At 38.8% G+C, this 21,451-nt stretch overlaps 2 protein-coding genes across 3 annotated transcripts in view; both read right to left on the bottom strand.

Annotated features, from left to right (window-relative positions):
• Positions 1-3,383, bottom strand: part of npr3 (natriuretic peptide receptor 3) — an 81,280-nt gene extending 77,897 nt beyond the window's left edge. For both annotated transcript variants that reach the window (XM_052033020.1, XM_052033029.1), the window contains exon 1: positions 2,584-3,383. In XM_052033020.1, the coding sequence (XP_051888980.1) occupies positions 2,584-3,232 (649 nt within the window). In that variant the 5' untranslated portion in view covers positions 3,233-3,383. The remainder of the gene's footprint in view (positions 1-2,583) is intronic.
• The window catches only part of LOC127579985 (involucrin-like), a 513,761-nt gene that overhangs the window by 190,455 nt on the left and 301,855 nt on the right, over positions 1-21,451 (bottom strand). The window lies entirely within an intron of this gene.

Below are 21,451 nucleotides of genomic sequence, written 5' to 3'. Positions count from 1 at the left end.
TGCATATGATTAATAACTTGGCACTGCAGTCAGAGTTGTTATATAAGTGAATGCAATGGCCTTAATCAACAACAGGATAAAATACAGGTTTATCAGTGCTTACTGGCATTTATTAAAGTCTAAGTTTTGTAAGAGCAGCAGAACTCCTTCCTGTTTTAAACGATGAAATAAAATTTCAACATCCATTTGACAGACAAATGAAATCTTTATTCCAATATTTGATTTAAAATTCTGCATCTCAGATATTGCAGCACCCCCTCAACACAATAATTGCTGAGAATATGTATGTGAATGCTGGAGTGGGAATTGATGCTAACGTAGCTTTTCATCATTTAGCTCAGAATGAAGATTCTACTAATTAAGCCAAGCACAGCTATGAACCTCATTGAGATAAGGCCAATGAATATAACTATGTGTAATATTCAGAGCAGGATCTGATATACAGCTTTGAATACTATAACTGAACCTATACGGTTTTCTACATATTCATTCTCACTGGCAAAACCAGAATTTATTGCCAAGAGTTAGCTGTCCTTGATTGCTGTCCTTGAGCTGGCATGATTACTGATGGTGAGGCAATAAAAATTAGGAAAGTGCCTGGGTCCGGAATTGGAGGATTGGAGAGATTTCAGAAGGTCATAGGGCTGGGCAGATCACAGAGAGAGGAAGGGCCAAGACAATGAGGGCATTTGAGAAACAGGATGAGAATGTTAAAATTAAGATACTGTTAGACCAGGAACTGCGTTAACAGGGCTCACTGGGAGTTAGGATAAAAGCAACAGAGTTACAGATGAACTCAAATCTATAAAGTGTGGAAACCAGGATTTTTAACATATAGTTATAATAGTTTAATGTGTTTAACAATTTAAAAAGTCATGATTTCATTTGTATATTTGTCCAGTTAATTTATGAAAATACAAATATTCAAGACAAAAGTAACTGGATGTAATGGTTGGATGATATGTACTCCCAATGTCAATACATCTTATGTAATTGGGCTAAACTGGTACAAGAGACCTTATTGTGAACTGTTGAGGAAGAGTTAAAGTCAAGCATTATGTTACAAAGAAGGATTTTTAGAAGAATTTAACTTGGTCATGGTGCAGAATGGAGGTACCTCAAAGAGAAGTTACGCTGATGTTTAATTGCTTTTCTGTAAAGATGAGGAAACAGCAAAAATGACAAGACACTTTGTGAAAACCACCTACATTTGTTTTTGTCATTGAAATTAAGAGAGTAAGTTTTATCAAAAGAGTGTACCCTCATCAAACAACTATGCTGTCCAACCAGATGCTCTCGTCTGAACTTGCATACTCTGGACTCTCCACTGCTTGTTGTCATGATCCTTTTCCAGACCAGATATTCTGAATCCTGCTTTGTAACCCTGCAGCACGTACCCAGATGTTTCTACAGTGTTCTGTCTTCTGATTATGGTCTTGCTACATTACTTCCAAACTGTTGCGTGGATTGCATGACCCAGGAAAACATATTCAAATGATTTTAATCCAGTAAAATAGACGACGAGGTCAGGTCACTATTCACCCACCTGTTCTTGCAAGCAGTTTTGGCTAGATTGTTGGGTCCTACAGGGTTTGATATACAGCTACTAAATTACTCTAGTATCCGTGAATTTCTACGATCATATTGTTGCTGTCTATTGATCCAGTTGAATATATTGTCACTTTTGATATACGATGCGACGTGCTTTCTGGTGTTACCTTGACCGTTTTGCAATGCCAGTGCCACAGATACTGCAGACTGGAGTGGAACCCTTTGAGAGACTCCAAGTACTTTTTGGACGAGGATTATTATTTTAATCCCTAGTTGCACCAGTTATAGATTTCAAACTAAACACGGATGAAATCACTCGATAAATAACTATTAACTCAGACACTAGAATAAATTGGACCCTGCGATATCAAAATCGCCCATCGCTGGCAAAAGTTAATGTTTCCTAATTTATGCGCATTCAGACAAAGAGTAGGCAGGTTCGTTGGAGTAGGCACTTTGGACAAAATCTTAACTAGTCCTCCCACGCTCTTTCATGGCAGAACAGATATTCATGACATTAAAGAAACGAGTCTAAACTTTGTTTACTTTGCTGTGCTGTATGGAACCGCTTGACTACTGCAACCCAGCAGGAGGAACGCTCTCCCTCCCTCTCTCTCTGTTATCTAATATGCCTCCAGTAATTTTACACCTCAGAATCCGAAAAGAAAGTAAAAAGACGGGCGTTCAGTAAGTGTCGGGTACATCACGCCCGGTTCTTCCAGTGATCCTTCCTCCTGCTTGTTAAATCCACATACCTGAGCTTCATTCATGCTGCCCACCTAACCTGCCAGTGTCCTTCCAGTTTATCTGCCCTTTTTATTGCCTACAACCGTGCAACAAGCCGACCCTCCTCTCTCACCAAACTCACCTGTATGCACATTAATGGGCTGTTTAAACGAGAATCTAACGTTGAGGTTTAACCTGTTGAACTTACACCCGAAGTAATCTTTCTCTTAGAAGGAGTCAGGTGATGGGAATGAAAAGATAAGAATGAATGGATTTCGGAAAGTTGTTACTTAAAAGTGCACTCACTCCTGGCATGGTTCCGGATATCCTGCACGATGTCGTCAAACTGATCGTCCTCATCAAAGATACTAATTGAATGCATGTGATAGTCTGCGCCGACAAAGGCGACATGGACCCCTTCCACTGTGAAGAAGCAGGTCCTCTCCTCGAAATCTTCGGCGTACACCAGGGACACCCTCTTCCACCTGTAGCGCTGGAACATGGCCAGGAACATCTCGCCCATCTTGGAGTAGGACGGGGAGACCCGCGTGAGGTGCGAGTACTCGGGGACCTTGTGGGCGAAGCCAGACGCCAGGGGTCCGGCTGAGACCATCGGGATGTTCCAGTGGGACGCCAGGCGGGCGACCGGCGCCGCCGCGTAGTCGCACACGGGACCCACGATGACATCGGGTTTCTGCAGCAGGCTGATGTCCACCAGCTGAAAGAGAGCCTTGTTGCCACATTCAGAGTCCAAGTAGCGCACGCTGAAGTTGAACTTGGGCTGCGCCAGGTTCTGGATGGCGTAGTCGATGGCAGGTTTGATTCTGTTCATGGAGAAGAGGTACGTGCTCTCCACCGGCAGCAGCACCAGCACGCTGACATCCACCGTGCTGCCAAGGACGAGAGAGACCCACGTCGAGTACAAGAAGACACGACCGGTTGAAACGGATCGCATCTTTGGGAGCAGTTTAGTTGCCTTACTCGTGCGCGGGATGGGGAGAGGAGGGGGTGGGGGAGAAGCAAACCAGAAAGTTGAAAGGAGAGGGGGAAAAAAAAGTTTGCAGAAGTTGGGAGGAGATGGTTGGGATCTGTTCTCTCGAACGCGATCGCACACCGTGGAAAATCTGGTTGCTTTTCGTGTTGAGTGTTGCAAAGCCGCCGTTTAAATAGCGGGTTAGCCAAGACTGTACCACAGGGAGCCACGGGGAGGAGGGCTTGATCTTCCAATTGGTTCCCTGCGTCAGTCCGGATTCATCTCCCTGTTCAAAGGCTTTTTTTTTTGTTTACACTGTAACATCTATTCTCACAGCTGAAAGAATTGAAGTATTTGCCGTTTGACTTCTGAGGGTGGCCGTGTGGTCGACAATGGAAAGGTTCAAGTTCCTCAGTGCAATTAGAAGTTACTCTCATTTATTGCTTCAGAGAGGGAAACTGTTTCTCTGGAGCAAATTTCTTCAGCAAAGTGAGAAGAATTCAGAAAATCTTGTGACACAATCGGTGACAGAGTTCCCGTTTATGTAAAATCCAGTCCTTAGAGTGAACGACAGCGTGGATGAATTCAGAACAACGCCATCTGTCGATGTGTGTGGCACAGGGTTTCAGTCACCGCAGCTCCGCATGGGTTCCCTCAGGCGACCTCGAGTTCCCTGTTGCACATCCCAACGTCTGCAAACAGATGGAATCTGTTCTTCCACCAGCCTGGATCTTGTATTTGTTGCTCTTCCCGTTCCAAGATTATACACATTTTTTTAAGGGTGCTGACCTTAAAGCACGTCATCGCAAAAGATGAAACACATTCTTAACCAGTCTTGCACAAGTTATGAAGGACTGACACAAGAGGCATGTGCTGCCACCCGAAACGACGGTGTAAGAGAGCCATCTGATGCAGGAAAGCGCCCAAATATCGTCACAGAACCGTGACTGGAACTAACACAGCATTTTATTAGTAGAGCAAAGTACAAGCTTTGAAATTGACTCTCGCCATCGAACACAGTGTTTCCAATTCAATGCCTTGAAACGCAATATTTATTATAAACTGAAATGCAAGTTATTCTTGAAAACAAAAAAGTAGGCCAATAGCTGATGATTAGATGGATTGCCTTGAGCACATCCCTTCCAGGGCTGATGGTTTGAGATAGATACTCTCTGTGGTGTCCTCTCAATAGCGGAAGACACATGGAAACCAAAGAAAAGGTGTTTTGTGTATTTTTAAAATAAAACGGATGAACTCAGCAGGTCAGGCAGCATCTGTGGAGGGAAATTGATAGTTGATGTTTTGGGTCAAGACCCTTCATCTGGACTGAAAGAGTAGAAGGATAAAGAAGTGAGGGGAAGGGGTGGGCAAGAGCAGGCAAGCTCTAGGTGGATCCAGGTGAGGAGAGGTTGATTGGCAGATGGAGAAAGGTGGGGGAACAGTTCGATTTTTGCTCCAGTTTCCAGCATCTGCAGTCTTTTATGTCTCATGTTTTTTGTATGTGGTCTGCAATACTTCAAGGTTGTTGGGTGAGGGGAGGAAGCAAAGATGAGAAATTCATCTTGTATGTGAACCCTCAAAATAGTATTAGGCCGCTGAAGGGTCAATAGATGGGATGCTAGGTGAAAGAGCACAAAGGAGAGGAGCTATGCAGAAGCAAACTTGAACAGATACTGGAAATCTGAAATTAAACAAAAAACAGGTCGGACAACAACTGTTCAGGGAGAAATGGAGTTAATGTTTCAAATAATGATCTTTGATAAGAATCAATGAAAAATTAAGGTATTTTTAGGACTGATTGCACAAAATTTAAAAACCTTTTTAAATTCACTCACAGTATTGAGACATTATTGCTGAGTCAGATATTCGTTGTTCATTCTAGAAGTTTATGATGAGCAACCTGCTCTAGTCCATGCAGCCCCTCGAGTGAAGTTACTGGCACAGTATGTCATTGCTTTGATACAACTGAGGGGCTTGCTGGACCATTTGAGTTTACAGTTAACCGTATTGCAGTGGATCTAGGGAAACATGATGGAGTAATGGAAGACTTCTTTCCCTAAAGATTATTAGAAGACAAGTTATATTTTCTAATAATAATGTAGTTTCATTAGTAATAATAAGCACTATTTTTGTTTACTCTCAAATTATTTAATTAACTGCCAAGATGGGTTTTGGATTTATGCCCCCCCAGATCAAAATGTCAAACGTCTAGGTTACTAGTCCAGTAACACAGCCTCATCGTTACAGTGCACTAACAGTTCAGACCTTATTGTCTGGTTCCATGTTGCAGTCTCATTGAACAAGTGATCATTATATTGTTTGAAACACTGTAAATTTTACACAAGTACTGACACAACTGGACCAATGTGCTTCTAATAAAATTATTAAGATCAACAAGAACTGCAAATGTAAAGTTACTTGTAAGCAAAGCTTTTTAAAAATTATTTGGACACAGTTTCCTCAACTTATTTTTTACTTGTAACTTAAACTACCAGCTTTGACCAACATGAGTGGTAAATTGGAGCTAGCTATGAACAGGCACATCTATGATAGGATTCCCTTGACTTTCTTCCAAATGCACAACTCGTAGATGTTTTGTCCAACCAGCGAAGGACTATGCAAGATATTGTAAATATCCATTGAAAACTAACAAATGGAAATATTCAGCAGGTCAAGCAGCACACGTTGCAATGTTAACATGTTCCAAGTTAACCTTTCATTGGAATTGCTGATCATGGACCTGAAACATAACTCCTTCTTTCTTCATAGACACTGTTTCACCTATGTCTCCAACATTTTCAGTTCAGGTTTCCAACATTTGCAGTATTTTAAATATTTGCAGAGTCTTGTTTTACCAGCAGTGGTGTTCTTATACTTTATATTTAATTGCTCCCCCAACCAAACCTGGATTGCTGCTTGACCCAACTTGCATTGGGCAACAGGAGGAAATCCAGCTGCCAGCACCAGATCACTTCCATAATCAAATAGCATCTCCAGCAGTACAGAACTTTCTCAGCACTTCATTGGAGCATCAGCCTTGTTTTATTTTTGTGATTCAAGTTCCACTCCAGATACATGAATACAAAAATCTAAGCTGTCATTTAGAACAGTAATTACACGAGTCTCAAGAGTGAAACTTGAACTGAAAATGACAGCAGCTGAACCACAGTTAATGGCAAGAAGGCATTGCAGCATTTTCATTCAATTTCTTACAAATGCGTTGTCTTTGAATATTTCTTCTCTAAACCTTGAGTTTCATTTTCATAATTAATCCCTTTTCAGAATGAGTTCATTCCTCAATATGCATTAGACAAAGCTGCATGATTTCAGTTTGACTGATCACGGTCACGGTCTTTAATATGCATTTCCAAGAATTTCTGGTTAATACTTTTTTGGTTTGTTTACAGTGTGAGCAAAGGGCAACATAGCAATAATTGGGAATCGTAGCCTAGCAACCCAGAGGTTGCGAGTTCAAATCCCACCATGGCAAGTTCTGAACTCGAATTCCAAAAATCTGGTTATTAGTGAGCTAGCATCATTTTCATTGATAGATGTGATTGACTCTTATTGCCCTTGCAAAGAGGCAGTAAACACTGCCTTGCCAGCTCATGTTCCAAAATCTGATTAAAAAAATAACTAATCGGTCTTGCTTTCTTTTCTACACTTGCCTACTTGTCTTTTTCTCAAGCAATAAGATTTCAAATCAAGTTGTGAATCAAAGGAGGTCTATGGGGACTGGAGGTGTGCAGATACAAAAGTCAATAAAATGTTGGCACGAATAGTTCATGGCTTAAAAAATGGCAAAAGGATTCCTTGGTTCTGTATGGTGAGGCAGAGAGTACAAGAAGGAAGAGACGATGTTGAATTTATTCACGGCTTTTGATGGTGTTACTGGAATTTTGCAGGTTCAAAGAAGGACTTTTTCACTGGATCCAAAATGCTTAGGAAGTGGGATGAGATATGGTCAAGATCTTTTAAGATTCTGAAATCATAAATATCCAGATAGCAATGAGGTCATCACAAAGGAAATTTAAAAAATAGAAATACTGTAAAAATGCAGAAACATTTTTCATGAATTGCTCCCGAAACAGAGTCTATCATTTATCCATAAAATGGAATAAGGTAGTGGCTTGAAACAGGGGACTATTAAAGAATAGAGCAGAAAGCAGAGAAATGAGATTTGACTGGGTAGAGAACTACACGATGGATCGAATAAACTTTCCACATCCTATAACAGTCTATTGTAATAAGAAGAATCTGGAGAAATCATCATGATTTTTAATGAATCAATATAATGTTTGAACAACAAGGGATATTAATGTGATTGGAGGGAGCAGTATCCATATTCTCTAAGCATTTTGCATTAATTTAAGATGAAAAATAATCAGCTAACCAAGGGACCTTGAAATATTCAGTTATCAGTTTAACATCGAACTCTGTATTTCTTGGTGGGGGCAAATATTCCATCATATAGGTAACTGGATTAAAACGTAATGTCTGTTTGGTATCCAGGCCCATTTTTAATTGCCTGAAGGGATTGGTGAATCATTTTAGAGAGCTTTATGCACATATTGATCTTTAACAGCTCATCATTTTCATTAAGTCCATACAGTGTAAGACCTCTCTCTCAGAATTTACACTATTCAATGTAAGGCAGAATGAATTTCCAACTGACACCACATTTATATACTTTAAAGAGTGCATTCAGACTATAAAAGTTTGGTGTCACCAGATCAATACCACACGGAGTGTAAATCAGTTGCCAAGACACAGATTGACTTTGATGGGGAGCTGAGTGAAAGGTTCTCCTTAAGGAATGTCATTCAATATACTTCTAGTGTGTGGTCAGGCCCTGATGTTGGATTTGGGCTGTATTTAAATTGCAGCATTGGTACATAGCCACTGACAGTGTACTGGCATGAAAACACCTTCAAATTCCCAAAGTTTTAAATAGTTTTTCATAGTTATTCACTTTGGTTAATTTTATTTTGTGAGACAATAAAGGCTACATTGTGTAATACTTAATATTTTTTCATTACTATTGCAGTTCTTGAAACATTTCATGTCAAGTAATAAAGAAGCAAAAAAAATAAAGGAGAGAGAATCAAAATTCCTGACGCCTCTGAGGGATCTTATCACAACAAACTAAATGGGAGCTTGAGTGCCTCTATGTGTGCCATTGAATTTACATAAGTGTAAGAAAGATTCCAGTTTTATGAGTCACTTTGTCAACAATAAAGTCCTGTATACTCTTCTCCCAGAGAAAGGTACTGAAGTGGTGCATAAAGTGAAAATCACTTCTTTGCAAACATCCTGACTGCCCTCTAGGGGAGAGAGGAACACATTAACTATAAACACATTCTTGAGTTAATCAATGATTGTGCTTTTTCTTATTTTCAGGTTAACAGAGCTAGTGTCATATAAGTATGGAATGTCACTGTTCTAGTTCTGATACTAGGCAGTTAATTTTCCAGGATTCTTCTAACCAATAGAAAGTAATTAAAAGAAATAACAAGAGTGTAACAAGAAATAACGGGTGTATTAATTTAAATTTGTTGGCTTTCAGAACAGTATGCAAGTGCATTCTTAACATTAAGGGGTAAACAAATGTGCACTTATCTTTAATCCTATATTTCTTTATGGATCAGTATTTGGGGGAACTATGCTCCTGCTTGTCCTCCCCTCCACCCATCATCCTCACATCCCCCACAACTTTGCTTGCACCTCTGCCACAAACCCGTGGCACAGACGGTAAATTCATGGAGTCCCACTTATGAGGGCGATTTATTGACAAATAGCCTTTAACTGACAGCTTTCTGACTAAATAGTCATTCTTAAATTCATACTTATAGATTTCTTTGCAATCAGATAAATAAAAGGAAAATACAAAATTGCATGTAATGGAGATTATTTTCAAAATGAATGCAGATATATACCAAAGAAATCTTTAGTCCTATCAATAGCTAACTGTGTCAATAGAACAGGGACAGACTTGATTTTTTTTCAGACTATGAACATATTTACCTTTTGCAGCCTGTGGCTTTCGGTACGGAGTTGATTTCTGTGCCAGACACTCTTTGATACAGTTTAAGGTAGTTCACAGGACCCATATGTCAAAAGGTAAGCTAGCCCATTTTTATCACCATATAAATCCTATATGTGACAGATGTAAATCGAATATGGCTTCTTTGACACATATGTTTTGGTCCTGTCCTCTTTTGGAAAAATATTGGAAAGACATTTTTAACATTATTTTAAATGTATTGAATATTGATTTACAACCTCAACCTATCACTGCAATTTTTGGATTACCAAGGATAGAGTCTGGCCATTTATCTGCTTACGCTAACCGTATGATTGCCTTTGTTACATTAATGGCCAAACGATCCATTTTGCTTAAATGGAAGGATCCAATACCCCCTACTACTTTTCAATGGTTCTCTCAAACTATATCATGTTTAAACTTGGAAAAAATTAGGAGTGGTACTGTTGATCCTTTGCTTAAATTTGAAGATATTTGGAGTTCATTTTTTCAATATTTTCACATGATATAGATCCCCTTTCAATAACTTTGCAATTTAGAGGAACGGAGTTGACGACATAATATTGCTCTGTTTCTACTGAGAAATTTCAGTCCAGTCTCTTCTCTTTTTTTTGTTTTTTTTTGAAATTTTTCTGTTTAGTTTGGTTTGATATATTGTTTATAATTTTTCTTATTGATTTGGGGATTTTTTTTTCTTTCTTTTCCTTTACATATATATAAAATCTTTTTCTTTCTTTTCTTTTATATTATATTCATTTACTAAGAGATCGTGGGATCTACAGTTTTTTTTATATTTTATTGTTCTTTATGATTATGCCATGATTGTTCTCCTGATCTCTTTGTATTACATGTACAAACATTGATGTTATATATTAATCTGTATTAATTTGAAAACTAATAAAAAGATTGAAAAAGAAAGTTTATTTCTGTATTTCCATCTAGATGAAGATTAATTGTGATTCAATGCCAAAGTAAGAAGGATTAATTTTTTTTAAGATGGGCTTTTTAAATCATATTTACCCTAACTATAAACATGCATGTTTTTCAAAAAAAATACAAAAACCTGTTCAACAACTGCACATTACATTTCATCTTACAAAGATTTGTAATGTATACATCATCCCATGTCAATCTTTACATTTCTGTTTGCTTAATACTTAGCACCTCACAATTTAATCTCTGGTTTAGGCAATGATACCACTTGTGCAAAAAAGTAAATGAGCTCAAGGCTGTGGAGAGCGGAACTCAGTCAGCATCTGTGGAGAGAGGAATAGAGTCAATGTTTCAACTCGATGTGACTCCATCAGACTCTTTGCTGATTATTTCCAGAAATACAGTGTTTTTCTGTGTTTTAATTTCAGTCTCCAGCAGATTTTGGTTTATCACCTGAAGCTATAACTCAAACTTGAAATGTACATTTAAACTTACAGCAAACAGCCTCACCCAATTGACCTCTCCAAGTTCCCTCCTAATGCCTCCAAAATTAGCCCTGCCCCAATCTAGGACCTTAAGTTGTGGGCCAGTCCTATATTTTTCCATAACTGATAGAATTATGGTCAATGGTCCCAAAGTGCTCCCCTGCTGACACTTCAGTCACTTGCCCTCCCTCGTTCCCTAAGAGGAAACCCAGTGTTGCACCCTCTGTACTAGGGTTACTTGATTAAGGAAGCTTTCTTGGACACATTAACAAATTCCATCCCATCCAAGCACTTTGCACTGTGGGTAAGGCAGACAATATTAGGGAAGTTAAAATCTCCCACTAATACTACCCTATTATTATTACAACAATCTGGGATCTCCCTACACATCTGCTCCTTCAATTCCCTCTGATTATTGGGGGCTCCTTAATGCAGTCCATCAAAGTGATCATCCCCTTCTTGCTTCTAAGTTCTACCCATATAGCCTCACTGGATGATCCCCCAAGAAAATCCTTTCTAGCACTGTTGTTGCATTGACCCTCATCGGAAAGGCAATGCCCCCACTTTCCCCACCCCTCTCCTCTCTTACCGGCACCTCTATTACGCCTATTGCATCTATATCATGGAACATTGAGCTGCTGGTCCTGCCCTTCCCTCAGCCAAGTTTTTGTTATGGCAATAATATCCTAGTCCCCTGAGCCAATCCACACACTGAGTTTGTCCGCCTTACTTGTTTAGCCTTTTGCATTGAAATAACTACAGTTTAAACCATCAGCCTTTGCTCTCCCTTTACTGTGTCCCTGGCTGTCCTGACTACTAAACCTGCTCTCATTATTAACAGTATTTGCCCTCAACTTCTCAACTGCCTCATTTCTGCTCAGGGACCCACACCCCTGCTAATCTAGTTTAAACCCTGGTTTAAAATAAAGAGTAGAAAGCAGAATAGGTTATTCTAACTATTGTGCCTGGTCTGTCACTCAGTAAGGACTGATCTTTTAGTGCAGCACCACTTTCCAATGCTAACCCTTCATTACCAGTTTCCCTTTTTATCCAAAAATCTTGTGATCTCTGTCTGAATATATTCTTCAACCGAAACTCTGCAACTCTCTTGAGACATCCACTACCCCCTGGGTGGAAAGAATCCTCCTTATCTTTGTATTGTATGGCCAATCGTTAGTTTGAGACCGTAAACCCCTTTTCTAAGCACCCCAGCCAGGGCAAACTCTGTCAAGCCCTATTGTACATTTCAATGACATTGCCTATCATTTTTCTGAACTCCAGAGAGTACAGGTCCAGTCTATTTAATCTTTCCTCATGGGATACACCCTACATCCCAGGGATCAATCTGCTGCACTCCCTCTATCTCAATATTTCATATGTGGTCTCACCAAGGTCCTATATAAATGGAGAAAGACGTAGAATCATACAACAAAGAAACAGGACCTTCAGCCCATCTCATCCATGCTGACCAAGATCCCCTTCTAAGCAATTCCTATTTGCTCTCTTTGGCTCATATCCCACTAAACCTTTTCTATCCATGTACCTGTCCAAGTACCTTTTAAATGTTGTTCATGTACCTATCTCAACCACTTCTTCTGGCAGCTCATTTCATATTCTGACCACCCTCTGGGCAAAAAAGTTGCCCCACAGGTTTCTATTAAATCTCTCATTTCTCACTCTCAACCATTGTCCTCTAGTTCTTCATTCCCCAACCCCAGGTAAAAAGACTGTGCACATTCTCCCTATGCCCCTCATTTAATATACCTCTATAAGATCACCCCTCATTCTCCTACACTCCAATGAATAAAGTCCCAATCTGCTCAACCTCTCTCCATAATTCAGCCCCTCAAGTCCCATAGCAGGGTCACCAAAACTGAACACAATATTCCAAATGCAGCCTCACCAACTTCTTGTACACTTTGTACATCTTTTCTCTTATACTCAAATCCTCTTGTAAAGAAGGCTCACATATTCTTGCCTTCCTAATTGCTAGCTATGGCTCCATACTTTCAGTGATTTGTGTTCAAGGCCACCAAGTTCCCTTTGAATGCCAACACCTTTCAACTCTCATCATTTAAACAATGTTCGGTGACTCTATCTTTTTCTACCAAAATGGATGACCTCACACTTTTCTTCAGTATCATCCACCTGTCAAGTCCTCATCTATTCACTTAACCTGCCTATGTTCCCCAGTAGCTTCATAACCCACGCTGCCACTTAGCTTTGTGTTATCTGCGAACTTGAAATCTTGGATAGATTGCACTTGATCATTTCATTCATGTTATTAATATAGATTGAAAACTGCTGGATTTCAACAACAATCCTTGCAGCACACCACTGGTCATAGATTCTCAGTCCTAAAATAAACCATTTATTTATTATGGTCTTATTTCTCTTTCTTAACCAAACCTCCATATATACAAGTTTTGTAACCATATAAACAGTTTCATTCTTACCTATTCTGCTAGTCATAACCTCAAAAAACTCTAACAGATTTATCAGACAGGATTTACTTTATAAATTTATGTTGATTCTGCCAAATCCTATTATTATTTTCTGAATGGCTGTTACCACGTCCTTAATAGTAGGTTCCAGTAATTTTCTTTCTTTCACCACCAAAAAATGTTCCAGAGCTATTTACAAACAATAAAATCATTTCTGAAGTGTTGTCACCATAACAATTTTTGTAAATGCAAATGCACATTAACAGCAATTTGATAACAATTAAACAGTCTGTTTTTAGGCGTTAGTTGAAAGATAAGTATTGGCCAGGAAACCAAGTATATTTTTCCTATGATTCTTCAAAATAGTGCAGTGGGATTTTTAATGCCCAACTCTGAAAGTAGATGGGTCTTCAGCTTGATGTCTATTCTGAAAGACAATATCTCAGTACTGGAGTGTTTGCATATATTTCATCAAAGTGTAATGAGTACAGATATCCTGCAATGCTTTAAAATGGAGCTAGACCACTTCATGCATCACTGTTTACATTTGTTTCATTTGTCTTTAACAGGATCATGGGGAGCAATAGATCAGTATTCTTGTTATACTCCCCATAACAGATTCAGACATGGTCAGTACTTGCACGTGACCTGGGAATACCAGGTGCAAATGAACAAACACGTGATCCAAGCAACAGACTGAGTTCAATAAGGATCTCAGTCACATTAAGTTGCATATATCTTAACAAAAAAAGGCATGAAAGCGGCCCCTAAATAGACCTGACCTATAAATTCTGATATGGCAGATGTCACCATTTGGAATGTCTGTAATGTGTCTTCCTGCTTTGGCTGATAGACCTACCTCAATATGGAAGTGATGAGGCCCTATGATCCTGATTGTCAGTGTTGTGGCTGCTTTGTGCATTTTCATGGAACTGAATAGAACAATTGGTTTGCATTTTTCTGTGACCGTGGAAAGAATAGATTTTGCCTTTCACCTCACCTGTCACTTCCCATTGGTTTTCCCTATGCTAATCAGCAGACACTTCCGGTTATCCACCATTTACTCCAAGACAAAACCCAGAATTGAATCCAGGATGTATGGACAGGCTGGAAGCAGAAGGCCACAACTAATCACATCAAAGAATCCTCATAGAACTATGCAGACTGCAAAGTAAGAAGCAGGCATCATGAAATATGAATTGCATTTAAATCAGTGCACAGGAAACAAAATAAAGATTGCAATGTTCAAATGGGTTTAGAAACATTACCCAGAAAAAGTAGAAGAACTTAAATAAAATTTACTTTTTAAAAGAGTCTGCAATGTTAATTTTCTTCCAAGAAAGTGAGATTCCACAGTCACAGAATTAAAACTTTGGGGTCTAGTTCAACAGCAATTATCCCTTCTTATGCCATTAAAAGCTCAGTTACATCAGATTCCAGAAGCCCAAACTCTTCTATCTATCCTTACGGCAAGAATAGTGAGCAATTACACAGCCTTGATCTCTGTGCAGATTCCATCATGGAAGATGGCTACTGAGCAGCCTGGGAAGAAGCAGGCTATCCCTGGACAACATCTACATATTTCCATGTTTAGTTGCGGGACCTGCAGGCACCAGGGCTGGCTGTCCATGTTACCTTTTAATGACTGTGAGCATGGAACACCCTACTCATAGAGCAAAATCTGCACCATTGCCTGAACAAACAAAAGCTTGGATCACTGTTGCCCTTTGATCACGGCCAGGTTGCCTCACCAGTCCTGATGCAGGGTTTTGACCTGAAATGTCGACAATTCCTTTCCTCCCACAGATGCTGCTTGAAACATTGAGTTCCTCCAGCAGATTGTTTGTTGCTTGAGATTCCAGCATTTGCAGTCCCTCGTGTCTCCTGCTTCACCCATCAAGAAAAGTGTGGGGAGTGCTGGTTGTGAGCAAAGGGGCATTCTTAATATTTAAACGTATGCCCTTTATCCCACACTCATTGTATCATTGTAAATGAGGCTGATGCCTTCAATCATTGCTGGGTCTTTTCTGGGTAATTTTGCAAATGGTCGACATGCTTTCAGTAGTGGTGGTAAAATGTCAAAAAGGACCCCCCAAAACAAAGGAGATTTCTAATGCACAGGGGAAATAGCAGGATAGCCAGGATTAGTGGAGTTCATTCATTTTTGGCCTCCCGAATTCATTTAGTTGTTCAGGGATCGACAAAGAAATTTCTCTGAATTCTTTCAAAACTGCCTTAAATTGTTTTTCCTTGCATTTTTGTCTCTTCCAGAATATTAATTTATGGCTTGGGGGTCATTTGGTGGTGTGCCTGGCTATACTGTAGTAGAATGGGGAATTCCAGATGAATTGAATGCCTTTTCCTGTCCTGATTTTGAATGTTGGAAAGAGAAGGAGAGAAGTTAAGGGTGGTCATAACCCTTCTTTGAGAGGGTATAAATGAATATTAGAACTTACCCAGAAGTTTGCACAACTTCAGTGGCTTTTGTTTCATGGACTTGCTGAAGCTGCAGAATATATATTAATTTAAATATTCTCAGACTACAGTTTACAATCTTTCTCTAAATATTTAAATAGTGATCAAGGGGAGAGGAAGTTTATAAATTGGTATCTCTGAAGGCCCATAATGTTCATGAAGCTCCAGCCAATGTGAATTAGATGATAAAAGCAAAATATTGCAGATACTGGAAATAAAAAATAAAAAGAGAAAACGCTGAACAGCTTCTGTTGGTCAGAGAGCATCTATGAAGACAGAAATGGAAAAGCTAATGTTTCAGGTTTGACCCCTTGTCAAGATAAAATAGTTCCTAGCTGGAACACAGCAGCTATAAAATAAGTGGAGTATAAAAAGTATATTTATAACAATATTTATAACTAGTGTTGACAGATTAATTAGTGGTTTTCAAACTGTGGTTAATGGCTACCTGGAAGTGCAGGCATTGTTTCCCAGAAAGCATACGAAGCCAGATTACTGACCAAACAGCTTCATTAAGATCAAAGTCACAGGCGACAGCTCCAGAGATAAACCAGAGAGGATCGCTACACTGACTTCAGTAATGAATAAGGAGGAGAATCTGAGGGAAAATCACCAAGGATATGACTGAGGATTCAACTTCTCCATGGCCAGGTAGGCTGGTAAAACCGACAGTGTATTTCCATGGACTACACTTGACGAATAGTCTTCAGTCTCTCAGGTTAAGAGCGTTCAGTCACAGAGCAGCACTTCTCCCTTGTTTGACAGAATCAGCACCTTGGACCTTACTGCTGATAAAATGATCTTGGGTTGCTGTCAGAATATTTGAATATTTATGCTCTTATTTTGTTCATTCCAGTCATTTATATTCACTGAAAATATTTGAATTGTTTTATTAGAAATGTTATACTTCCACCACTGTTCCTGGACATTAACATCTCGGAGGATCTATCCTGGGCCCAACACGTTGCTGCAATCATGAAGAAGGCATGCCAGCTGCTCTACTTCATTAGAAGTTTGAGCAGATTTGGTATATCACCAAAGACTCTTACAAATTTCTGTAGATGTATGGTGGAGAGCATTCTGATTGGTTGCATCACAGCCTTGGATGGATGCTCCAATGCACAAGATCGGAAGAGGCTGTAGAGGGTTGTAGACTCAGCCAGCTCCATCATGGGAACAACCCTTCCCACCATTGAGGACATCTCCAAGAGGCAGTGCCTTAAAATTGTGCCATCCATCACTTAGGACACTCATCATCCGAGACATGTCCTCTTCTTGTTACTACCACTGGGGAGGAAGTACAGGAGCCTGAAGACCCACACTCACTGATTCAGCTTCTTCCCTCGCCATCAGATTTCTGAACAGTCCATGAACCCATTAGCACTATCGAGTTATTCCTTTTGTTTTGCACTATTTATTTATTTTTGTAATTTATAGTAATTTTATGTCTTTGCATTGTACTGCTGCCACAAAAACAAGAAATTTCACATCATATAAGTCAGTGATAATAAATCTGATTCTGATTCTAATTTTGCAACAAGTCACAAGAGCAGTGACTGCAGGTATGAATTTTATTAAGTTAACAAATAATCAGTAAAAATCAAAGTGGTTTCAACACTGCTGTTGATGCAAGTAAAAATAAAAATCAGTGTTAGAGTGCATAAGGTCGAATGTTGAAGTTGTATCTGCCTTAGCGTAATATATTTTAGGGGAATAGGTTTGGGGAAATGTGCAAATATTTTCAGTGAATATAAATTACTGGAATTACCATAATAAGAGCATGAGTATTATGTAGATCTGGAGCCACCTGGCAGAGAAGTTGTGGTACTGTATTTTTGTATATTTAGAAGTGCTGAAAGCCTTAATTTAAGTACTAAAGCCCTACAATATATTAGAAAGAGTTGTAGTATTTGTGTTGATTTTGTAAACTAATGCAGCACTGGATTGTCTGATTTGTTTTCTGTAAAATCAGAGCTAGTTTACAATATTTAAAAGCTTTTAATGTACTATCCCTATTTAAATATATATTAGTTACATGTACATCAAAGCACACAGTGAAATGCATCTTTTTGTGTTAGAATGTGCTGGGAGCAGCCTGCAAGTGTCGCCACTCTTCTGGCGCCAACATAGCATGCCGACAACTCCTAACCCGTACATCTTTGGAATGTGGGAGGAAACCGGAGCACCCAGAGGAAACCCATGCAGACACAGGAAGAACCTACAAACTCCTTACAGATAGCGGTGGGCATTGAACCCAGGTCGTGGGGCTGTAATAGCATTACGCCAGCCGCTACACTACCGTGCCACCCCCTACAATACAATTTACCTCCTTTTGAAGCTATAGGAAAGAAACATTTTTTAAAAAAATTACACTTAGAAAATTCCTGATTTTTTTGTGTAGTTGGGTTTTACCAGTGATCCATCAGAAATTCAAAATGTGATGTTAAAGAAGACATTTTTTAAGGTGTAGAAAATAAGAAAAGTTTGATAATCCTGGTCTAATTGTCATTTTATTAAGGTATCTAAAAATGATTGCAGCAGGCTTGTTGGTCCAAATGCACTGGAAACTGTAGTTACATTTCAATTTTTGATTAAATCCAAACACAACAATCTGAATAAAGCCAGATGCCAGTGGAAAACCTATCAAGACATTATCTCTCCAACTGACTGTTTCAAGGTACCTAAATTGTGCACTACCTAAGTACAACAATATCAAAATGGATTGTTAATAATAAAAAAAATGGTGTCATTTACAGAGCAGAACATTCGATTGTGGAGTGTTGCTTAATATAAAAGAACACAAGTAATACAGGAAATGCTGGAAGTACCAAGCAGAGCAGGCAGAATCCATGGATTAAGAAACAAAGAGAACACAAAAATGTATAAAACAGGGAAAATCAAATGGCAAGGAGTACACTATAGACCTCAAAGCAGTATGATGAAGATTGGTGTGATGGAAAATTTCCAACAAGTGCAGAAAAACTAGGGCAGCAAGTGTAGGGGATTTCAATTACCCTAACATTAATTGGGATGCAATCATTTTTATATGTGTAGATGGCATAGAATTTCTAAATTGTATTCTGGAGAATTTATTCAGCTAATATGCAGAAACACCAATTTTAGATTTAGTTTTGGGAAATGGTGCTGGGTAGGTGGAAGCAATATCGGTGGGAAGTATTTCTTTGTAGTTGTGATCTTGATTTTGTTAGATTTAACAGTTATGGAAAAGGACAAATAGCAAATACGAATAGATTCTAAATTTAGGGAAAGCCAGTTATACTAGGCCTAGAAGTGATTTGGCCAAATTGGATTGAAAACAACTTCTTGAAGGTAAATCAGAGTAATTGGAACATTCAAGCAGGGATTTCAAGGAGTGCAGGATGAAAGTGCTCCAACAAAGAATAAAGGTGTAACTGTCAAACCTAGAGCTCCTGGATGATAAGATGCGGGGGGGGGGGGGGGGGGGGGGGAAGGAAGCTTATGACATACTTCAATGGCTTAATATGGCAAAAAGCCCAGAAGAATGTCGTAAATGTTGGGGTAAAATTAAAAGGAAAGTTAGGAAGGCAAGGTGATGGCATGAAAAATACTGGCAAGTAAAAGCAAAGAAAACCCAAATAACTACTGTAAGTACTTAAAGAGAAAGACAAAAATGAAAGAAGAAAGATGATATATAAGAAACCAAAAAGGTAACCTGTGTACAAAGGTGGAGAGTGATTATAGGGTTTTGAATGAATAATTTATAGCTGTCTTCACAAAGGAGGAGACATTGTCAACATTGTAGTTAAGGAGGAAGGAGCTGAAATATTGGATGGGACAAACATAGTAAAAGAGGATGTATTAATGGTTTAGCATCTTTGAAAGTGGATAAACCTCGTGGCTCAGATGAAATATATCCCTGGGTATTAAAAAAAGCAAGGAAGGAAATTTTAAAGACTTAGTGGCAAGAAGCACAGGTCAATGGCTGTTGGGTGTATTTGTGACTAGAATGCTGTTTCCAACAGGGATCAATAGGGCTCAGAGATCCATCCTTTTCTTTGTTGTATATATTAATAATTTAAATGGAGGAGGCTTCATAAAGAAGATCGCAGCTGACACAAACGTTGTCTAGGAGGTTGATAATGAGTAGAAACACTTTATACTGCAGGTAGATATAAATGGTCTGGTCAGTTGGGCAGAATGATGGCAAATAGAATTCATTTTGGAGAATTCATTGTGGGAGATGAAACAGGACAATAGAATATACATGAATGGAAGGATACCATAAATGAGAGGTGTAGGGAAACAAACAATCCAAGGAATGTATGTCCAAAGATCCTTGAAGGTGGTTAAAAAGGTTCCTTTTAATCACTTTCGAGGCATAGAATATAAGAGCATGGAGATTATGCTGGAACTTAATACAACACTACTTTGACCTCACTTTAATCACTGCATACAAATCTGGTCATTATGTTATAAGAGGGATACACTGGAGAACATTCAGAGCAGATTTACAAGGATGTTGATAGGACTGAAAAAAAAGCAGTTATAAGGAAAGATTGGATACAGTGGAGTTGTTTTCTTTGGAGCAGACAAGGCTAGGAAGACATAACGAAAACATATTAAATTGTGAGAAGCTTTGATAAAATAGGAAGGACACATTTCTCTTAGCAGAGGGATCAAAAACCAAAGGGCATAGATAGAGATAATCAGTAGAGTAATTAGAAGAAGGTGAGTTTACATTTTGTCACCCAGGGGTTGGTAGCAATCGGGAACTCACAGCCTGAAAGGGTGGGAGAAGCAGAAACAGTCATCGCAATAAAATATATATGGATATGTATTTGAAGAACTGTGACCTGCAGAACCTTAGACCAAGTGCTGGAAAGTAGGATTAGACTGGTTATGTCTTTTACAACCAGCATGGCTGCAATGCACTAAAAAGCCTCCTGTGTCAGAAATTTTCCATGATTTTATAATTCTATGTAAATGTTTTGGGTTGATAGCCTTTCACAGAAAGAAAACATACAAGCTCTTCCTGTAATATTTTCTTTAATTAAAATGTCTCCATTAAAAATAAAACAGTTTGTGTTTGTTTTCTGACGATTTTTAATAGTATATTGAGCAAAGAACTGCACAGCATATTTTAATATCATTGTTTGAAAGAATGGGCAGATCTGTACACTGAGTCTGACAGCTGCTTTTCATTAAGCTCATGACTGGCAAACTATTTAACAAACATCCCAGGACAGTGCTTGTTTTTCCTCTCCTTTAATAATAAAATTGCACCCTTGTAAGTCTATAAATTAGGAGTTTAGTAGAAGCTATATGTCAATCAGTTGAACTAGCAGGCTCCTTTCCTCTGTTTTTTAAGACATATAATATCAATTTAATAAATTAGAATTTCTGGCCAAAGCCTAAATATTCAATCACAATTAACTCCATTGTGTTGGTATTAAAAAATACTGCCATCTGTTTCAGGATGTCATGAGCCTGTGTATGTTTACGGACCAGCTTCCTTTGGGAAGTGCTCTCCGTTCCCAAAGCTGTCAATCACGTTGCCCTGTTGGGAAAGTTAGATTAAAAAACATAGTATCAACATCATTTGCAGGAACAGGCAGCTCAGATTCTAAATTTACTATGTGCATCAGAATCAAAATACCTTGCATTTTCTTTCATATCTGAAACTATTAGTTGCAGTCATAAAACATTTCCGGAATCACTGAGAACCACTCAACTTTTTTGTTTCTTTTTGTTTAATGGAAATAAGAGATAAACAAATAACTAAGTTGGAATAGTGGTTACGCCACTTTGCTAATAATCCAGAGAATTGGACTAGTCGTGC

Source organism: Pristis pectinata, chromosome 2 (assembly GCF_009764475.1).
Source record: "Pristis pectinata isolate sPriPec2 chromosome 2, sPriPec2.1.pri, whole genome shotgun sequence".
In the NCBI taxonomy this organism is placed as follows: Eukaryota; Metazoa; Chordata; class Chondrichthyes; order Rhinopristiformes; family Pristidae; genus Pristis; species Pristis pectinata.
This window is presented reverse-complemented; position numbering and strand designations above follow the sequence as displayed.